We start from the raw sequence: 19210 nt of genomic DNA, 5'->3' as shown, positions 1-19210 counted from the left end.
TTTGGTTTATGGTTTGATCAAATAAAAGCTAATGACATTCACACCGACCCTCGGTTGCATATTAAAAAGCTGAAGGTGAATGTCGTTATCATTTGACCCTGCACCTGCTCATGCTAATTAGCATGTTAACGTTTGTCAACATTTGTCAGGCCGTGGTCTGTAACTTTTAAATAAAAACAAAAGGGCTGTTACAGTCACACCATTGTCAAATGAGTTCACACAGTGCTGATTACGCTCCACACGACTCTCTCTCTGTGTTTCTCTCTTTCGCTAGCGACGAAACAGCGGCTGAACAGCTGCCTGAGCCAAACTGTCTGTGTCAGCACCTCACAGCTCTAATGTTGTGTCTCCGTCATGGTACGTTCGGTTTGGTACAGTACGGTACAGTTTGGAATGGTAAAGCCCTGGGTCAGGCTTGCGATTCCACTAGGGAACTGTACATTTACTTGGTAGGCGAGTTGTGGGCCACGTCAGCGAGATAAGTAGCTTGAAGTCGTACCGGTTTCGACGGCAACGAACGCCGACCACAAACGTGACACAACAGACTACAATGGAGAACATTCAGCAGCTTTTTCTTTCCCTGCACGGTTTTGTAGCTGTTTATCTCAACAAGACATCAAGGGCATTGAAGAAACACTAGTCACAAGGGAGTGACATTTTACTGTCACCCAATCGGCTAACTGTTGTGGGTTAGTGCCTGACCTTACCGTAAAAGGTAAGGGTGCCAAAAATGTAACAATAGAGGCTTGTTATTTTGGTGTTATTCCTAATGGAAACACAAAGAAATAAAGCACTATCTGATTGCTATCTGATCACAGAAAACACATTCTAATGCCCGGTGTAAAGATGACCTGCGTTCTGTTTGTTATGATGCATGTGGTTTTAGTACAGCAACCGTGTTAGTAGCATTTCTTAGGATGCCAGTGAATCAGCTGAGGATGATACCCACATAGTTTTTCTCCTTGCACATCATCCAGGGTGAGCGTAGAAAAAGAACCACAGATTTCCATTGCTGTATGATTTTAGTTGGTAAAGCCTGACAGACATTTACATGCCAGTGCAGGTGTTGACGCAGTCCCATAACTCCTGCACCTCCTCATTATACAGTCAACGTCAAACACCCAGCGTCTCACACACCTGTCTTGTTACATTTATAATGTGCCACATTGTCGTACGGTAACATGTAAATCACATCAGGTTGTGTCATTTATGCAAAACAACTTCAACTCTGCAAAAAAAAAAGAAAAAAAAAGGAGGGGCTGCGAAAATTGTTGGCATTTTGGCATTTATCAGGCAGCAAAAAGAATAACAGCCCCATAAAATGAAGAGCAATCTGCAAGCTTTTCACATGAGATCCTGGTGAAACAACATCTCTCATCACACACTCAGACTCTAATGGAAACCTAAAAAGAGTCTCCAATCTTTGCAAATGGAAATGGAAACCAATGGTTTTTCATCCATCCATCCATCCATATTCTACAAAGAAGGAATTAAAAGGACATGCAAATACACTTTATGGACAAAAGTATTCAAACAATTGACCATTACACCAACATAGGCTGTAATGACTAATGGAGTTGGTCCCCCTTTTGCAATTTTTTTGGATGACCTTCCACTTCCTCAAGAATTTGGAGTGCTTCTATGGGAATTGTGCCCATTCATTCTGTAGCGCATTTATGAGGTCAGGCGCTGATGTCGGACGAGAAGGCCTGGCTCACAATCTCCGTTCCAGTTCATCCCAAAGGTGCTCAAAAGGGTTGAGGCCAGGGCTCTGTGCGAGCCCCGTCAGATTCTTCTCCACCAAACTCAACCAACCATGTCTTTAGTTGGTTTGTGGACTGGTGCACAGTCATGTCGGAATAGAAAATAGCCTTCCTCAAACTGTTGCCACAGAGTTGGAAGCATAGCATAGTCCAGAATGTCTTGGTGTGCTGGAGCATTAAGAATGCCCTTCACTGGCCTAGCCCAAAGGCTGAAAAAAGGCCTCCTCCACCTCCTATTCCTTCTCCACCAAACTTGGTGTGGCCAAATACTTTTGTCCATATAGTGTACATGCATATGTTGCATAAAAATGGTACTTGAGAGAATAGTACTAGTGGAAAAAAATCATTAAACACAAAAGAAATTCGGAACAAATCTGACTTGACTTGATAGTGAGTATGATACTGAATTTGCTTGAAACAATGGCCAACTTCCCAAATGTAAAACTGGTGGACGTTCCAATATTATAAGGTTAATGTTTCCAATGGAGAGGTCATCGAAATATAATAATAAAAAAAAGGTTGTTCTGAAAACAGCAAAGTGAAAAAGTCCAGATGATCAGCTGACCTTGTGTTATAGTAATAGATTTGAGAATTGACCCAAAGTGCTGAATTACTATTGTGATAAAAGTCCTTAAAGGTAAGCTCGGTGATGCATACACTACACATCACTCTGATGGTTTCGTCTTTACCTCAGACTGAGCATATTCATCACTCTGATTAAGTCATTGTCCTCAACCGCACTAAAACAGCCGCATCGTCATGGTTTTGGCTGACCTTTACGTTTTACACTTCCAGAACAGAAGGTGTAAGGGACATACAGTGTCCAAACAAATGAACCTGGATGTAGCCTGACAGATGCTTTTGCTGCATTAAACTGTGCTTTGACATTGAATGGTCAAGTGCAATTTAGGCTTGGTTAAACTGGGCCAACCAGAGCCACTGGATGATGTGAGGCACAGATGGCTCACTAATTTACAGACGGCCACAGTCACTGGACATTATAGCAAACCAGACACCCTTCACTTTCCGCAAGGAAAGGACACAGCAACAAAGCTGTCATGGTATCATACCTATAGCTTAACAAGGTCTACCCCCTGTTTTTCATCTTCAGTCATAAACAACAACAGTGGATTTGGGAAAGCTCAGCTCAAACTCTGCAAAGAAACATCTCATTTTAGCCTGCAGTGGTTTAAGGATGTTGAGAGCAGACTCTGACTGAAGCACACAGTTCTCCTGAGGGTGAGTCAGTGCACACCTCGAGCATAATAGACCTCACTGACTAAACCCCTCTCACTGAAAAGGTTGGACCCTGTCTGTCCAAATGAAGAAGACGAATGGCTAAACAAAGTGTTTGGAAGTCATTTTAAGTACAGTGCTCAGGAGCTAGATACAGAGATAAAGATGTGATTAATTTAGTCTAATTATTGTTCTTTTTGGTGATCCTCTGCATTCTCCACAGGCCTCAAATCTTCGTCCAACCCTCTGGCTTCTATAAATTACATGAAACTAAACTGCAGCTGCAAACATATTTGAATAAAGCATAATTGTATAATCATGTCATCGAGGCTCGGATGACCTTGGGCGACTACTTCTTCTGTTATCAAAATGTTCTGTTTGGGGAGTGGGGCTTACACGCCAACTACCAGTGGGGTGGAAATTAAGTTCCTGCAATGCGCTCTTTGCATGCGGTTCCAAATTCTGGGCTGCACTCGCGCCATGATTCGCTGTGCAAGGAAGTATACCAGGGCCTTTAAGCTTCTGAAATGCATGCTCTGGCTGCTTTAGAAACAGGGTGGTGCAAAATGGCAGCCTCTGTGAAAGCAAGGGTCTTGCCTAAAGTACATATAAGAGGCTTATTCTAATCTAACGCTATAAAAACCAAACTGTTATTTGAAAGTGAATATATATTTAACCCTGAGAACACACAGCATTTTTGCATTTTTTTTCCATGACTATTGTTTAAACATAGTATGTGCAACATAGTCTTATATCCTTTTTTTCAGGACAAACTAGGCAATCTGATGAAAAAAGAATTTCATTTTCACCAACTATATAAGCGCACCTGAGCAAAAAGTACAGTCTATTTTGTGACTTATGCACAATTATTGCTACTTTATATCACTAATAAAAATCCGATATAAAATAAATCATAACTTTGACTCAACAACATTTAAGAAGACTAAAAAAACACATAATTGAAAGCCTGAATATGTGACCTGTAAACACACCCAGGATGTCCATATAAGGAGTTGTGTATTATTCCCACTGGGTGCACCCGCAGCACAGATCCGTGCCACTGGAGCTCTAAGGGTTAACAAACATACTTATATTATTATATATATTCAATGTTCTACTAATACAAATCCTCCAAAGTGTTACACCTTCAAGTTTTAATCGTTGCCTGTTTCACGAGCGAAGCCTCTTTACTGAACACTGGTATCTACTTCTTCTGATACTGGCTGCTGTTGTGACCCCTCCTGATCTCAGGATGGGAGCACAGTTTATCTTTTTTTGACCTGCAGAGCTGATGTCTATAATTGAATGCTGGTCATTTTGCTCTTTTATATTTGAATAATGCCTTGCTGGGTCTTCTCCCTAATTGACTGACGATGTGTATGGAAATTTAAGGCCTTAAACTGCAGGGGAACCAATAAAAAGGCTGATAGAAGGTGAATCCTGGGTGGAAGGTAACATGTTTTCAGCTGGTTAATAGAGAGTTTACAGAATTTCTTCTTTTAAAGCATAGAGTCATATATATATACAGCAGGTATTCGTCAGATAAATGACTCCAGTGTTTCTGTGTGTGTTCAAGTGAGTGAGTGAGAGTCTGGCAGTAAAAAAAAACACAAACTATAAGAAGCAACCATTCATTTTTTATTGTGTTGGCAACGCACCCAGATAATTCAGTTGTAAGTCATATTACTCTTGCAGGTATATGTTGGACTTTAACTGGACCTTAACTGTTATAGGTGCTATGTACATATACTCCACAGTGCCCACCCCAGGGCTTTGACATAAAATTAATAGACAAAGCCTGTACACAGAAGAAGAGGACAACAGCAAGACTTAGGCAGTTAAATATTTTGAACTTAATGAATGGCAGAAAGACACAGAATGGTACTTACGACTAATTGTTTAAGAATAAATAGACAAAGTGTACTGGTTTCCTCAGTGAAGTCACTCAGGTAGGGAGAATATAGTGAATAGCCCTCAGGGTGCGACTCCTGTGGGTGTGATAAGATGATAAGATGTCTGTCTGAATGAAAGTCTATGGGAGAATGAACCTACTTCTCGATTTAATTAAAGATTCTATAAACATTTTCTTGAGAAGTTAATGGTCTCAATCACTAGTTCCAGGTCTTCTCCAGTAGAATGGGATGTTAGTGTTGGAAATGATGCCATTATGAGGAAAATAGACGAAAAGGTATGGCACATACAAGTGGACACCAGTGTGATTGACAGCTAGTGTTGTCTCAAAGGAGCCGGATTGAGCTTGGGATCTGAACTGTAACCACTGATAACTATTCACATAATCCAACCATCATGGTTTATTTCGAGTTGTTGTGGAGGAAAAGGATAACAAACACCTTGGATGCCTTCAGTGTCCTGTCATACGTAGTAAACCCCAGTTCTTTACTGAAACACTAGGTCAATCACTTATCAGTCTCTTAACTCTTATTTATTAAATGTTTACAGCTTACCTTTACTAAAGCAATTTCCAAAATTGTTCAAGTTCTTGAAATTGACAAGACCAAAACCCAATTTCTGAGAGCTATTGCCACCTAGTGTACAGGAGGCAGACACACGTCATTCAATAAATTGATTCCCTGCCATAGTGCTTGTACACTGGGACGCTCGTCCAATTAAACGGCAGCTACAACCTCAAGCTATAACCGTAGCTCGATTTAACTGTGCGTGGAATGGTAGTGACTGATGTTTTATGTTTTATCTCCCACTTCCCTCACCGAGCCCTACCGGGATGAGGACTGTGTAAGTGCTCCAGGCCGCTGGGTCTGTTATAAGATTACAGGGTCCAAAATTAAATTGAGACATATGCAAAGGTTGGAAGGGCAGGGAGGAGTCAGACAGAAGCTGGGGTTATGATGTCAGTAGGAGCAACACAGACAGAACCTCCCTCTAAACAACCACACTGACACACACACATACATGCATTTCCCTGTATCGATTAGATGAGGGGAAAAGGGTTGAGGTCAGCAGGCATATGTCTGAATTTCTTTCTCGCTGTCTCTCACACTCCATTTGTCTCTGTCTGATCCAATACTCTTCTTCCCCCATCAGGGGGCCATGCTTCATCCATATATCTGCGACTCCCCTCCCCTGACCCGCTCTCACACTCTGCGGTTTTCTTTGTGTCCGTCTCTTTGCCCTTCACTTGACATACATGAATCAATCAGTCAATCCAATTCCATTCAGGGCAAAGCCTGATGGATTTGCTCCTGAGCCACCGTCCCGATAAAGTAACAGCATCTACAGTGTAATTACGCTCCAATTTATTTGACGCAGGCGAGGTTGTGGCCGTAGATTGGATTTAGCTTCATTCTCAGTAATCACACACAAGTAAGCGACAAGAGAAAACAACAAGTGCCCTGCGAAATTAGGTACAGCTGTTTCTTGTTTTTTCCTTTTTTTTTTAATTTAATTTCATTGTCACAGGAGTGAGAGATCGTCTCATAAGCTGAGCATGATTATAGAACACGCATTGCTATCAAATAAATGTATTGCCAATTGTATTTTTTTTTTTTTTCCCCACTCATGTTCAAAACACATGATTATCACAGCAGGACTCCGAACAGAGAAGGATTAATTTCCATTTGTTGGACACAACATGCATTATTGACAGTTGAATGTGCTCGCTCAACAATATTCAAATGAGCTGCTTTTAAAAATAAATGATCTCAATCCGTCAACGTTCACATCACTTTGCCAGTGGCAGTGATTTCTTTTCTGTTTTTCTTCCACTGCACCCGCACAAACATTATTAGTCCCCAAATCAAGAATTTGCAGTTGTACACTGAAAAATAATTGACTGTAGGTTGTATATTTAGTTTAAAATGGTGTGCCCTGGATACAGTACTTTCACTAAATTACTTACAGTTACTGTAACTTTACAGTTATGCCATACGTTACTGTGATTTAGTAGTATTTTTCTGTATGAATACTGCATTTTACTTCTACTTTGCAGTATCTTCCCGTATAATATGGTATCTAACTGTAAAGATTACACTAAAAACAATTAAAGGAAAATACAAAGCATTATATTGTTAAATATCACAGTTAAAACCTGTTTATTATAAGAAATTGCAAAAAATGATGATGTCATTTCTTGTAAAATGTACAGTTAGAGAAAAGTGTAAAATGAAACAAGCAAAAATCCTGCACTTCACACTCATGACATATGTCTAGTTTCAAATAAAGACGATATTTTAAAATCTATTCGTTTAACAATTTCAGGAGAGGTGGTTTGTACAATGCATGGAGGAGCCAAAGGGAAGGGTGTGGAAATAATCAGTGAACGTGCAAGACGTAAAAAAAAATAAAAAATAAAAAAGAGGTGAGATTTCCCAACATGATCCGACAACATGATTTTCTCACGTTCGCAAAACTGTGACGAAGCTCGAGCTGAAGACTCAAACACGCCGGAGTGAAGCTCATCTTACATGATTCAACATGTTTACAAATGATTTACACATCGAAAAAGTCATTATTCAAGTATTTTGTTTTGAACAGGACTCCTCACACACTCCCTTCTATGATGTTGCTCTTCAAACGAGGTGTGACTTTCATTTATTTATTAGTTTACGAAGCGCTTATTGGTAAACTGATGGAATATCTATCAGTTTTACTTCACGAATCAGACTTTAATCAGACCAGCTTAAACAACTGTTTGGGAATTCTAAATTTGGGAAGAATGCATTCTCTTACTGCAGCTGACTCATTGTAAAAAAAATAAAAAATACAACAACAACAGACTCTTAAATTAAGTACATTTCCTCCCTTTCGACATATTTAGAAATATGATCTTAAACCTTCCAACTTCCATTTGCAAAAGGTTTTTAATGTCACATTTTGTACTCTGGATTGGCCAGATTATTGAGAGCCAAAGGTTTTTAATTAGTTAATTTATTTTAATGCCTTTGTCTGTCTATGTTATTGTCGCTTTTACTCTTTACCATTTTGCGCAGTAATTTATTGGCTCCTCTAGTTGCATTAATGTCACAGTAAATAACTGTGTTATATTTACAGTAAATTACTGTGTCCTACGTTCCGTACAGAAAACTTCCCTAAATGAACAACTGCTTTGATTTAGCTGTATTTTACTGTAACTTCACGGTAGTAATGTCATACAGTAAATTGCTGTGATTTAACTGTATTTCACTGTAAAGGTCACGCTTAAAATATCCCCATAATATCCACACCTGCAATCATTTCACAATAATGCAGACAAATACATTATTGCACTGTTTTCCCACAATAAATCCTGTGAAAGTATTTTATTGTGGAATTTGCAGCTTGTAAAATCAAGTGGCAACAAGAATCCGAACGAGGCCTCCAGAATCACAATTTGGCGCCATGTTGATGTTTTGCAACTGGAAGTTCTGAGGCGTCGCCCGCAACTCGGCTCCCGTTGGACAATAGCAGCTGTCACTCACACTGGTGTCCACTCATTTGTGCCGTGCTTCCTGGAAGTGAGAACTAAATTTACAAAAGTGACTGTCACAGTGTCACATAGAGACAAACAACCATTCACTCTGGAGAACATGGAGAAAACCCACGCACACACGGGCAAGGGCAACCGTGTGGCCCTTTAGTTATAGTCTTATGACTAAAATACCATTTGGTTTTAGTCATCTGAGATGTTATAGTCAACTAAATATAATCATATAATCGACTAGATTTGCAGTAGATTTATCTACAATCAAATCAAATACAATTTTTCTTTTGGTTTCAGTGTGAAAACAGTGAAACATGACACTTGGACTTTATTATCTTCAGACTGTCAATTGGTATTTTTATTCAAAATCTAAAATTAGCAGCATCGTTTTGTGGTTTGTTTCAGTTTTAACTACATTTTAAATTTAGTGTCAGCTGAGCTGAGAAAATAGCTTTAGCTTTACTCGCCTCAAAGGGTTTTTATCGTACGTGAAATCCGACCATCTATGTTGTCTCTTCTCTTTCTTCCTAACGCCGTAATTCCTGCTGCTTTCCTTGGTTGTCCTCCTTCCTGTTGACATAAAAGTAAATCAACCTAAGACATTAGATCTCTTCTTTTTCTTCTTCTCTTCTGATTGGTTCTCAGTTTTTTTTCCAAGTTTTTATTCATTGACAGAAGTGTCAGTAGATTGCATGTCATAGTTTTTGGTCATATCAACTTTGTTTTTGTTTACTTAACGTCTTGCTATTTGACTGGAAAATGACTCCCATTCATATGAAGCTCATAGCAACCAGCAGAGACACCCCCTAGTGGCTCTTCAATATATTCCCGCTTCCTATTTGGCTTCAGGAATACAGTACATGGTCCATGTCTGAAATCCTACAAATAATTTACAGTCTGTCTCTCTGTGGTTTTCACTCACTATCATTAAAAATGGGGGTCGTCCCTCAATGATTCCTCAAGTATAAATAAAGGTTGTATGTACAGCATGTGTGTGTATAACGGTCAACACAGACTTTGTGGATTTTCAGCACTCATCTGCTTTTGGGCCCAGTCACTTCACACTCACAAAAGGGAACTAATACATTAAACAAGCCACGTCTGAATCTTAACACTTTCACCCGCAGATAGAGCTGATAGCTGATCAATAGTTGCCAGACTCAATCAGTCATTGTGCTCCCGCTCAGCCCGACAACCATCGTGTGCTGTCGGTGTTTCAGACCCAGCTGCCTCAGCTGCAGGGCCGGTTTGTCCTCCAGTGCCTCTGTCATTTGTCTTTAGATTTCCCTTCCATCTGATCGCACCACTGCTTTTCAAATGCCCTTTCCACTTGTCCTTACTCTCTGTCTGTGATTTATTCAGCAAGTGTCCCCGGCCGTAGTCGAGGACACGACGAGATCATGCTCATTTGCACAAAGACATTTAGGTCCGTATGCATATTTTTCTTCAGAGGGATTAAACAATATGCCGGGGGAGTGAGATGATCCCGCGTGTATCCAGAGTTGTTCAAGCATGGTGTTTCAGCAAAGAAAAAAAAAGAAAAGAAAAGAAAAGAAACATCTGAATTTGCTGTCCACAGAAATGTCTTGCTGCACTGATGCACTCTGCCTAATGTTAAATTCAAATGTATTGAAACTATCAGAGAAAGTTAATGCATTTTTTTTTTTTAAATCAATACTTGAATGCAAAAAAGGGGAATGATTTTATTTATTTAACTCACTCACTGCATTAAACAACTTATCATTGCGTCAGATTTTACAGATGCTCATCACCACTCCCCCCACCCCCCCTTGCACTTGGACTGAAACTGCTACTTCTTTTCATTTTTGATTCACTGACTTCCCACTACAGGCAATTCACATGTGCAGTGAACTGTGACGGGAGACAATTGTACCCTCATTCTCAAATACATTCATGGCCATTTGCACACACACAAGCAGACATGCATACAATAATGCCAAAAACAGTGTTATTATGCAGAGAGCATCATGGACACACTGTTGTCATTAATATGCATTTTTTTGTTTTTTTTTTAAATCTGCAGGGCTGGAGTGGCTGCCATGCACAAGCTGTGGAGTCCTTACTTTGTAAATCACTGTAACACTATGTTAAGTTGATGTCTGTCACGCGTGGCAGGGTTTTTATGACCACCGCCATTTCCCACATCAAATGTCTCTTTCTGTCTCTTTTCCTGCCATTTTCATTTATGACATTTTTAGCAGACACTCTCCTCGAGTCCTTCAAATTGCCCATTAACGCGACGTCATCAGATCAAAATGAAGACACATTTGCGGCAATCAAGTCATTCCAGTGATCTGCTAATTAAAAGTGCAAGAAAAACTACATTACTCCTTCATAACATCTGTTCTCCTCTACTTTTAACAAAGCCGCCGCATTAAATCAAATGCTCATGGTCATGTGCTCCTCCATAATTCACTGATATTTTCTTAAAATATTCACACATACAAATGTTGTCGATGATAAATAAACTGTGACTATATTTGAGGCGCTCTTCTGCTGTTGAAAGGTTAACCATATTTACCTGCTTCTAGGGCATTTGCTGAATAATTAAACCAGCACTCTTGTATTTTTGATAAAGAGCTAAAATGCTCATTAGTTTGTGCGCCATCTGCTGAGTAAACACACTTACTGCAACGTGACATCAAAAAGGCAAGAGGCCAACACAACAGAGAGGTTTACTTTGCTGCACTTGACATTTTCACTGCTTTGATGCCAATCTTTGATGGTGCAAACATTTTTATATAGGCATATTCTTCAAACTACATATTGCGTCTAATAGATGCTCATAAATGATACTGTAGGAAATATAATCTATACTGTGTATTTGGTTCTTTTTAAATGTTGTGTTGCTGTGGCATAATTAATTACATTTTATCAAAAATAAATTACTCTTTTTTAAATGTAAGTAACTAATTGTACTATGTTGGGTCTTAAATTCTAGAATGAGAAGACAAGATGTGATGTGAACAATACAAGCTGAATTGAACATTTAATGTGAATAATCAACTATCAATGATAAGTGTGATGTGACACGAGAGATAGAACATAACAATTTTAATACACATAATGTTTTTTTTTTTTTATTAATTCACATATCAGGGTCAAACAGTATGGTTGCACAATTTTAAAGAGTCGAGTCTCCCGCACAGAAGGAAGCAATATGTGTTTCACAAAGAGGGGGGAATAATAAAAATAAATACAAATACATTATATTTTATAAATAATTTCATACCAACAACATCATTACAGTTACATTTTCCCTTAATTGTCACACACTACTCACTTTTATCATAATACAGCCTTAATCTGTCATCAAGAGGTGCATATGGTTCAGCATAGAAAAAGAGGGAAAAAAACTTGAAGGCACAATTCTTAGCTCCTCCTTTAATATTTTACATTTGTATTCATTTATTTTTACATGGTTGTACAGTGGCTAGCATTCTTACCTCACAGCAAGAAGGTGACCGGTTCAGATCCCAATTCGACCAAGCACCGACATTACTCACTCCGGCCCAGAAGGTGGCAACAGAGTAGAGAATTCGCAGAAGGACTTGTCACAGAAGGACACGAAGCGGAAGAGACGTGGCACATAAACAGAAGAAGGAAGGAAGCAGCTAGCTGCAGACAACTTTGCCGATGACAGCTCGTGGATCCGCCTTATCTTGGAGTCAGACAAGGAAACGTAAATGACAGTCGTACAACAGGACTTGAAATAACAGGACTCGATTAAAGTCTGCGTGACAGGTAAATGCGGAGTTACTTCGCTTTTGCGACGGCACTTCCTCAGCTCTTGCAGCTAGCTTGATTAGCTCGCCAACGTCATCTCAGCTACAACTTCTAGCTGAGCTAGCAGCTAATGTTAGCTCAGTGAACTGTTAGAATTAGGCTGTGGCCGTAAATAAGGTGCATATTAAGTTGGTGTTGCTGAATCATTAAGTCAGAGCCGCGACCTCATGAAAGGTCTAACTTGAGTTTTTCGGTGAAACTACACGGTTAAGTACAATTAAAGATATTAAAATCACGTCTGCTATCAATGTGCATAGCAGCAGCAGCTGGGTACCACTGATAAACACACTAGAAAACAGTTAAGTGACATGGATAACTGTAAAGCCTGTCGATATTCATCAATTAATGATGATAATGAAATATCTTTGAACATTATTTAATAGTGATCAGTATAGGGTTAGGGTTTACTGCTTGCGACATGACAGCCATTAGGCAGCGATCAGTAAATAAGTACGAAAATGCCTTTCGTTTCATTACAGCATGCTTAAACATTCAACTAAGTGTACTGTCACATTTGGAATGCTGTCTACTGGTTGTGTTACCTCTATGTGGCAGTTTCTTGCGTTAATGCTGACCTCTTCTGGACTAATAGTCTTGGGATGTGTGTGTTCTTGTTATTTAGGACCTTTTCTACCTTGTCAGGATCAATAGTCCTAATGAGAAGAGCCGACGCTCATTCCAGAGGAACTGGTTAAGTTTAGGGCTTAGGGATAACATTTTGTTTAGGCTTTTACTAATGAATGGAATGGAAACATAGCGGTGTGTGTGTAATGGCAGATTTTCCACGTAGACCCCACAAGTGATGCCTGTCTGCATATATTCATGCACACGATGAGTAAGTTATCAGAGGCAAATATATGTTGTGTTTGCCAAATGTCAGGCTGTCAGGAGAAAACAATGACAGAAAGACTTTGCTCAAGTGTGTACACTAGACAAGGATGGCCTCAAGATAAATTGATGCAGTGCAAACATTTTAACTACTAACAATAAACAGTCAGTTCCAAACTCTAATTTACACAATGACAGGCATTGTTATTGTTGCATACCTTCATCACAAACTTGCCTTCATTTTGGCTGTCATTCACACAACACAGGTGGCTATGGGTCTGTGCAAGTGCCCGAAGAGAAAGGTGACCAATTTATTCTGCTTTGAACACCGTGTAAATGTGTGCGAGCATTGCCTCGTCTCCAACCACAACAAGGTCAGTGGGTGAATAAGTATCACACTGTGTGTGTTTGTGCAAAACTTTCAACAAAATGTTCAAATGTTGTATTTTCCCTTGTTACCATTCAGTGTATCGTGCAGTCGTATCTGCAATGGCTCCAGGACAGCGATTACAACCCCAACTGTACTCTTTGTAATACTCCACTTAATACTCAAGACACTGTTAGACTGGTCTGCTACGGTAAGATTACCAGCTGTCTGTTTGTAATAAGCACTTCATGCATATTTATTCCTGTCTCTGTGATGCAAATTACTTCTCCGTCCATAGATGTGTTCCACTGGTCCTGTCTCAATAACTTGGCATCTCGGCTGCCCCTTCATACGGCTCCAGCTGGATACCAGTGTCCAGGCTGTCAGGGACCAGTGTTCCCTCCCTCTAACCTGGCCAGTCCAATCGCCGATGCGCTGAAAGACCAGCTGTCGTCTGTTAACTGGGCTAGAGCTGGGTTAGGGTTGCCACTGGTAAGAGCCTTTTACAGCTAAATCCCTTGGGGAGTAGTCTCACAACCAGTATGGCGATTTTTTTGTGTGTTCCATTCCGCATTCTATTCATGTTGCTGGATATTTTGTACTCTATACTCGCCTATACTAAAGCTAATCAGCAGTCAACAACCAACCAGCAACAGTGTGACCAACAACTTTAATCAAGTCTCACACATATTTACAGAATTTAATAGGCAGTCTGACTTTTGGATGTTAGAATCTCTCTACATGGGTTTTGCATGATTTTCTGTAGCCTGAAGCCAGTGATTTGTATCTACGCGTGTCTTTGTATTGATTTTGTATGTGACTTTTGCCTGGAAAAATGAGTGTTGGTTTTCTGTGAGGACACACTATAGATGGTCTTCCTGAAGACATAAAGTGACATACAGAATGGTGCACTCTGGTTTAGAGCTGCAACTAACGATTATTTGCATAATCGATTAATCTGTTGATTATTTTCTCGATTAATCGATTAATCATTTGGTCCATTAAATATCAGAAAACCTTTAAAAATGTTGATCGGTGTTCGTCCGGAAATTATGCCTCGTTTTGTCCACAAACCAGAATGATTGACTTTTAATGATTTCTTTGTTATCCAGAGCAAAGAAATGAAGAAAATACACACATTTAAGAAGCTGAAACAATCCGAAATCTTGTTTAATCATGAAAAAACCTTCAAACCGATTCATCGATTATCAAAATAGTTGTTGATTCATTTAGTAATCGATTAATAATCGATTCATTGTTTCAGCTCTACTCTGGTTGTTTATACCAATCAAATTGTACAGATGTAATGTTCACACATTAATAAAAATGTCATGTGTGACTGACAGATTGAAGAGCCCATTGGAGTCCTTGAGGAAACCACAGCCAATGATGTCACTGATTATACTGACTGGTCAACATTTGAGGGTACGTTTTTTTTTTTTTGTATATTTTAATATGTGCATATTGTATAGAGTTGTTTTGTAGCTGTTGATACAGTTTATGTTCTAATGATTGAATTGTTGAATCTTTTTGTTTCCATAGCACAAGAACAAAGTAACATTTACCCCAGTCACTCGTACAGCACCGGCTTCAGTGCACCACCAAACTCGATCTCACCTGCAGCACAGGAAGACCTCGGAGCTCATCGTAAAAATGGGGAACCGAACAAGCAGGACCATGCTGTGATCAACTTTACTACTGCCACCACCTCTGACACAGTCACATTACACTCAGGTAAAGCAATCAAAAGCCATCCGAGTCCAGTTCTTTGATTAGGAAGCAACTTCTTAGTCTGTTTTTTGGTTTTTTTCTTCTCAAGCATCATCCCCTAGAAAGCTCTATGACACACGGGATAGCGGTCACAGCTCTGTCACACAGATCGACTTTGACGACGACAAGTACCGGCGGCGACCAGCGTTGAGTTGGTTCGCTCAAATTCTCAAGTCAGTATTTCAAAAATATCGCTGTGACTCAAAAGTATCAGCTGTCATGAAAAGGTTTTGCGATCCTCGATTTATTTATTATTTTATTCTACTTCTGAACAATTCCAGGAATCGCACAGGTGGGAAGCGGTCTTCTCTGTCCTGGAAACAGCGGGTCTTCATGCTGCTTCTGGTCGGAGTTCTCGGATTCTTCACGTTGATAATCATCATGGCCAAACTTGGACGTGCCACAGCTGGATCAGACCCAAATTTAGATCCTCTCCTCAACCCCAACATCCGTGTGGGGAAAAACTGATGACGAGTATCGATTCCCTCTTTTCCTGCGATGTTACCTTGGGACTTTCCACTACATGGTTAAGCCCAGTAGAGAGCGCTGTTTACCTGACTTGACTGGAAAGAGACGCTGCGCCTCTTAAGACTCCATTCATATTTATCAGGCATAAGAAACACGCCCATGTCCCTTCAGATCATTACAACATGTCACAACATTCAAAAGGTTTCCTGTGATCCCAGCCTAAAAGGCTTCGTTATTGTTGCTTCAAATAACTATTGACAGAGTATTTATATTTACGATACCAGCAAACATTTGTCACCAACCCTTCTTAAGTTAAATTTACAATTCAAAATTAATTAAACACTATCGATGTTGAAAGAACATCCTTTGCTGGTCGAAATGTCAGAATGTATATATTCAGCTATGAAACGTCAAGTTACGTTGACACGGTTACAAACTGACTCTGCGAATTGAGTGGCCTTGTGTGCAGTTCTTCTTGTAGAGAAGTGGCCTGCTGAACTGGAATCAAATCGCCCTCATACAACTAATACACAACTAATCCTGGGTGCGTGCATTATTTCTGGGTGCGTTGCTTTTAAACTTTCCATACACACTGTGTACATTTTCCTCACGTTGTTGTCGCTGTCTTATTAAATGGAAATGATCAAGAATTTCAGTATGTTAATATTAGTGTTACATCACAAATTCAGAGGCGGAATGGAAAAACGGAAGGATTTCTGGAATGTACAGTGCAGCATAAGGTTCATAATATTATGATGGATAATGGAGAACAGTAGGTTAAACATGTGCTGGGAGGAAGCAACATGTGTTTCCTAAAAGAAAAGAAAATGGAATTTATTTATAAATATTTTTTCTGAATCTCCCAAAGAGATCTAGGGGGTGACCTGTAATTAATTTAAAATAAAATGTACCGTCTGTATCTTATTTCACTGGGTCCTAGGTAATAGCAAAGCTTAATTCGCCTTCATTCAAGCTCAGCTTCACTACATTATTGAAAATATAAACTCCATTAGAGACTTAGCGATTGCCTCGGTCTCTTATGTTGTTTTTTTTGTGAATAACAAACATTGTCGTCACAGGATTGCATTGGTTTTTGTTGCTGTTTTTGAGCTCTTGTTTAATGAAATGACATTCCTAATTCCATAAAGAAAGTTGTCATTGCAGTCACATTGTTTATTTAAACAGCTCCTGCACCAATGATAAATAACAGACTCTTAAAAAAAATCGTTTCATGTCCAGTTGTTTATGAGTCAGAGGACTGTGACACACAATAGACACACAAGCCTGGTGATGAGCACAGTGAACTTTACCCAAGATTAGAAAGACAGAGAGCAGTCAGACCTGCTCTGTAGGTTAACAGTGAATATTTGCACATGACTCCCCCCTGGTGGTGCATCTAGCCCAGGACATCTCCAGCAGTGCGTTGTATTGTGAGGACAGGCTGTTACATCAGTGGCTCGTAAAGGCTGCAGTTGCCAGGTTACTTTCTGCGCTATACCCATGTGTGTAAAGACTAATGTGAGTAGGATTTATGGTGATTACATTGATTTGATTTTATAATTTTGAGTATGAAGATGCAGACTCAAGCATTTAGAGAGAGCAAATCGATGCAGAGGCCACTCGGTGTCAGTACAGTCTCTTATCTCACAAAATGCATTTTCATGTAGAGAACTGCCACTCACAGGATCTTTTCTCTTTCTGGACAGTTCTCTGTGAGAAGGTCACGTGTGAAAATTCCAGTAGCTCTGTGGTTTTCTAAAAAACTGAGAGCAGCCTGTCCGTCGCCAACAATCATGCCACATTCAGAGTCTCTTAAATCACCTTTTCTTCCACATTGTGACGCTCGGTTTAAACTTCAGCAGGTTGTATTGACGATGTCTACATGACTGAGTGCATGCCATAAGGATGGTCTGTGTAGATATGTTGTTGTAACAGATGTACCTAATGAAGTGGCTGTTGAATGTAAAAATCACATAAACCTATGACGATGTGGACACGGAGTGACGTAACACTGTCACATGTCGTCCTTGAGAATCCTCATAATAACCCCCCCAATTACCCACAACAGCGGTTACAGCGGTGTAGCAGGTTTCCCATTGATTGTCAGTGGATCTGAGTCACATTACATTGATGATGGGAAAGCTGCCGTGGGCAGTGAGCATCAGACATGACGCCAGTTTACAGATCAGGTGCTTGTACAGTGCACACCACAGTCATGAGGACTGTGTTGTGTGTTCTTGTTCTAAAGAAATGGTTGTCATGATTGGTTTAGTAGAACACTGCGGTGTCTATTGGAGTGCAAGTGCTTGTGTCACTCTATTGGAGTTCAATTATTTCTCAGTGGCTCTGAGTTATTACATTGCCCATTGCACTGACATAATAGGGACATCCTGGTCAATAACTTGCCACTTTGTAGTTAACATGCGGACTGTGATTTCTCTGTACCTCTCCACTTCACACACGACAGCAATCCACACGACAAGTGGGAAAATCACTTTTGAGATAAACGTTTGACCTCTGGAGCACTGATTCTTTTATACATATACATATATGTATTTGTATTTGTTTTTTATGGCCGCAGCTTAACAAAGCAAACAATGATACAGTGTTAGAGACATCCCAAAATAACCCTTTGCCCAGATAAATGTTAGGTTAGTCTTCTTTAAGTATTGTTATTTACTTTCCAAATGAATCAAGTTTTCAAGGTCATTTTTAATGACACTAAAGGTGCGTTTCCCCTTGGGGATGAATAAAGTATTTCTATTCTATTCTATTCTATTCTATTCTATTCTTCTCAGTGCAGTTGCATAATAGAGTCTAAGCTGAAACCTCTATTAATGTAAATACAACAACAACAACAACAAAATCAGGTAATCATGTTTAAATATAACATCCTATTACCATCCTACAGAAGCGCATTGCATTCATTTGGGAAAAAAAAACAAAAAACTGACTAATGTTTTTTCCTGTTTTCCTGAGTAATTCTTTTCCTGTTTTTCTGAGTATTTTTTTTTTTTCTATTTTTCGTGCAAATTTGTTTCCCCTTCTGTTTTTCAGAGTAATATTTTATCTGTTTTTCGTGCTAATTTTTTTTCCCCTCCTGTTTTCTGTCGTAATTTTTTTCCCGATTTATCGAGAACTCTCACAAAACCTCCAACCTGCAAGTGACTTCCACATTTTCAGCAGTTTCCTGATCGTCTCTTGAGTCACCATGTAGCCAGATGCCTGAATGTATTTCAAATGCATCATCTTGTATCCATGGAGCATGCCATATCTGTCCAACTGATCCTGGAGAAACATTGCTATGTCTAACAGATCTGAACGAGCTTTCCTTCTGAACAACCGCAAAGTCCTGTGGTGCCTGCGTAAAGTCGACAAACTAATGGTGATACCCTCTATGTCCCTTAAGGACAGGATCTCCCATTGTCTTAAACCCAGATCAAAGTAAAACTAGATTAAACTAAATAAGCTATCCAAGTTGTTATAAATCGAAGTCTCTAAGGAATGAATGTGTTTATTGTTTCAAATGCGCTC

At 39.6% G+C, this 19210-nt stretch overlaps 1 protein-coding gene across 1 annotated transcript; it reads left to right on the top strand.

The window, feature by feature from the left end:
• The first annotated feature begins 12037 nt into the window (after positions 1-12037).
• On the top strand, positions 12038-16902 carry zfpl1 (zinc finger protein-like 1). The gene is made up of 8 exons (XM_058628416.1): positions 12038-12201; positions 13338-13445; positions 13538-13649; positions 13737-13930; positions 14785-14863; positions 14981-15172; positions 15258-15381; positions 15490-16902. The coding sequence occupies exons 2-8, from the start codon at positions 13344-13346 to the stop codon at positions 15674-15676; spliced, it is 990 nt and encodes a 329-aa protein (XP_058484399.1). The 5' UTR covers positions 12038-12201; positions 13338-13343; the 3' UTR covers positions 15677-16902.
• Positions 16903-19210: the final 2308 nt, after the last annotated feature.

The sequence above is a fragment of the Solea solea genome, chromosome 4 (genome assembly GCF_958295425.1).
Source record: "Solea solea chromosome 4, fSolSol10.1, whole genome shotgun sequence".
NCBI classification, from domain to species: domain Eukaryota; kingdom Metazoa; phylum Chordata; class Actinopteri; order Pleuronectiformes; family Soleidae; genus Solea; species Solea solea.
The sequence above is the reverse complement of the archived record's forward strand: the minus strand, read 5'-3'. Positions and strand labels throughout refer to the sequence as shown.

Excerpts from the sequence above, each read along its gene's own strand:
- zfpl1 (XM_058628416.1), top strand. The coding sequence starts at position 13,344 with ATGGGTCTGTGCAAGTGCCCGAAGAGAAAGGTGACCAATTTATTCTGC. Across the intron at positions 13,446-13,537 it reads TCGTCTCCAACCACAACAAG|TGTATCGTGCAGTCGTATCT; the intron begins GTCAGTGGGTGA and ends GTTACCATTCAG. Across the intron at positions 13,650-13,736 it reads TGTTAGACTGGTCTGCTACG|ATGTGTTCCACTGGTCCTGT; the intron begins GTAAGATTACCA and ends CTCCGTCCATAG.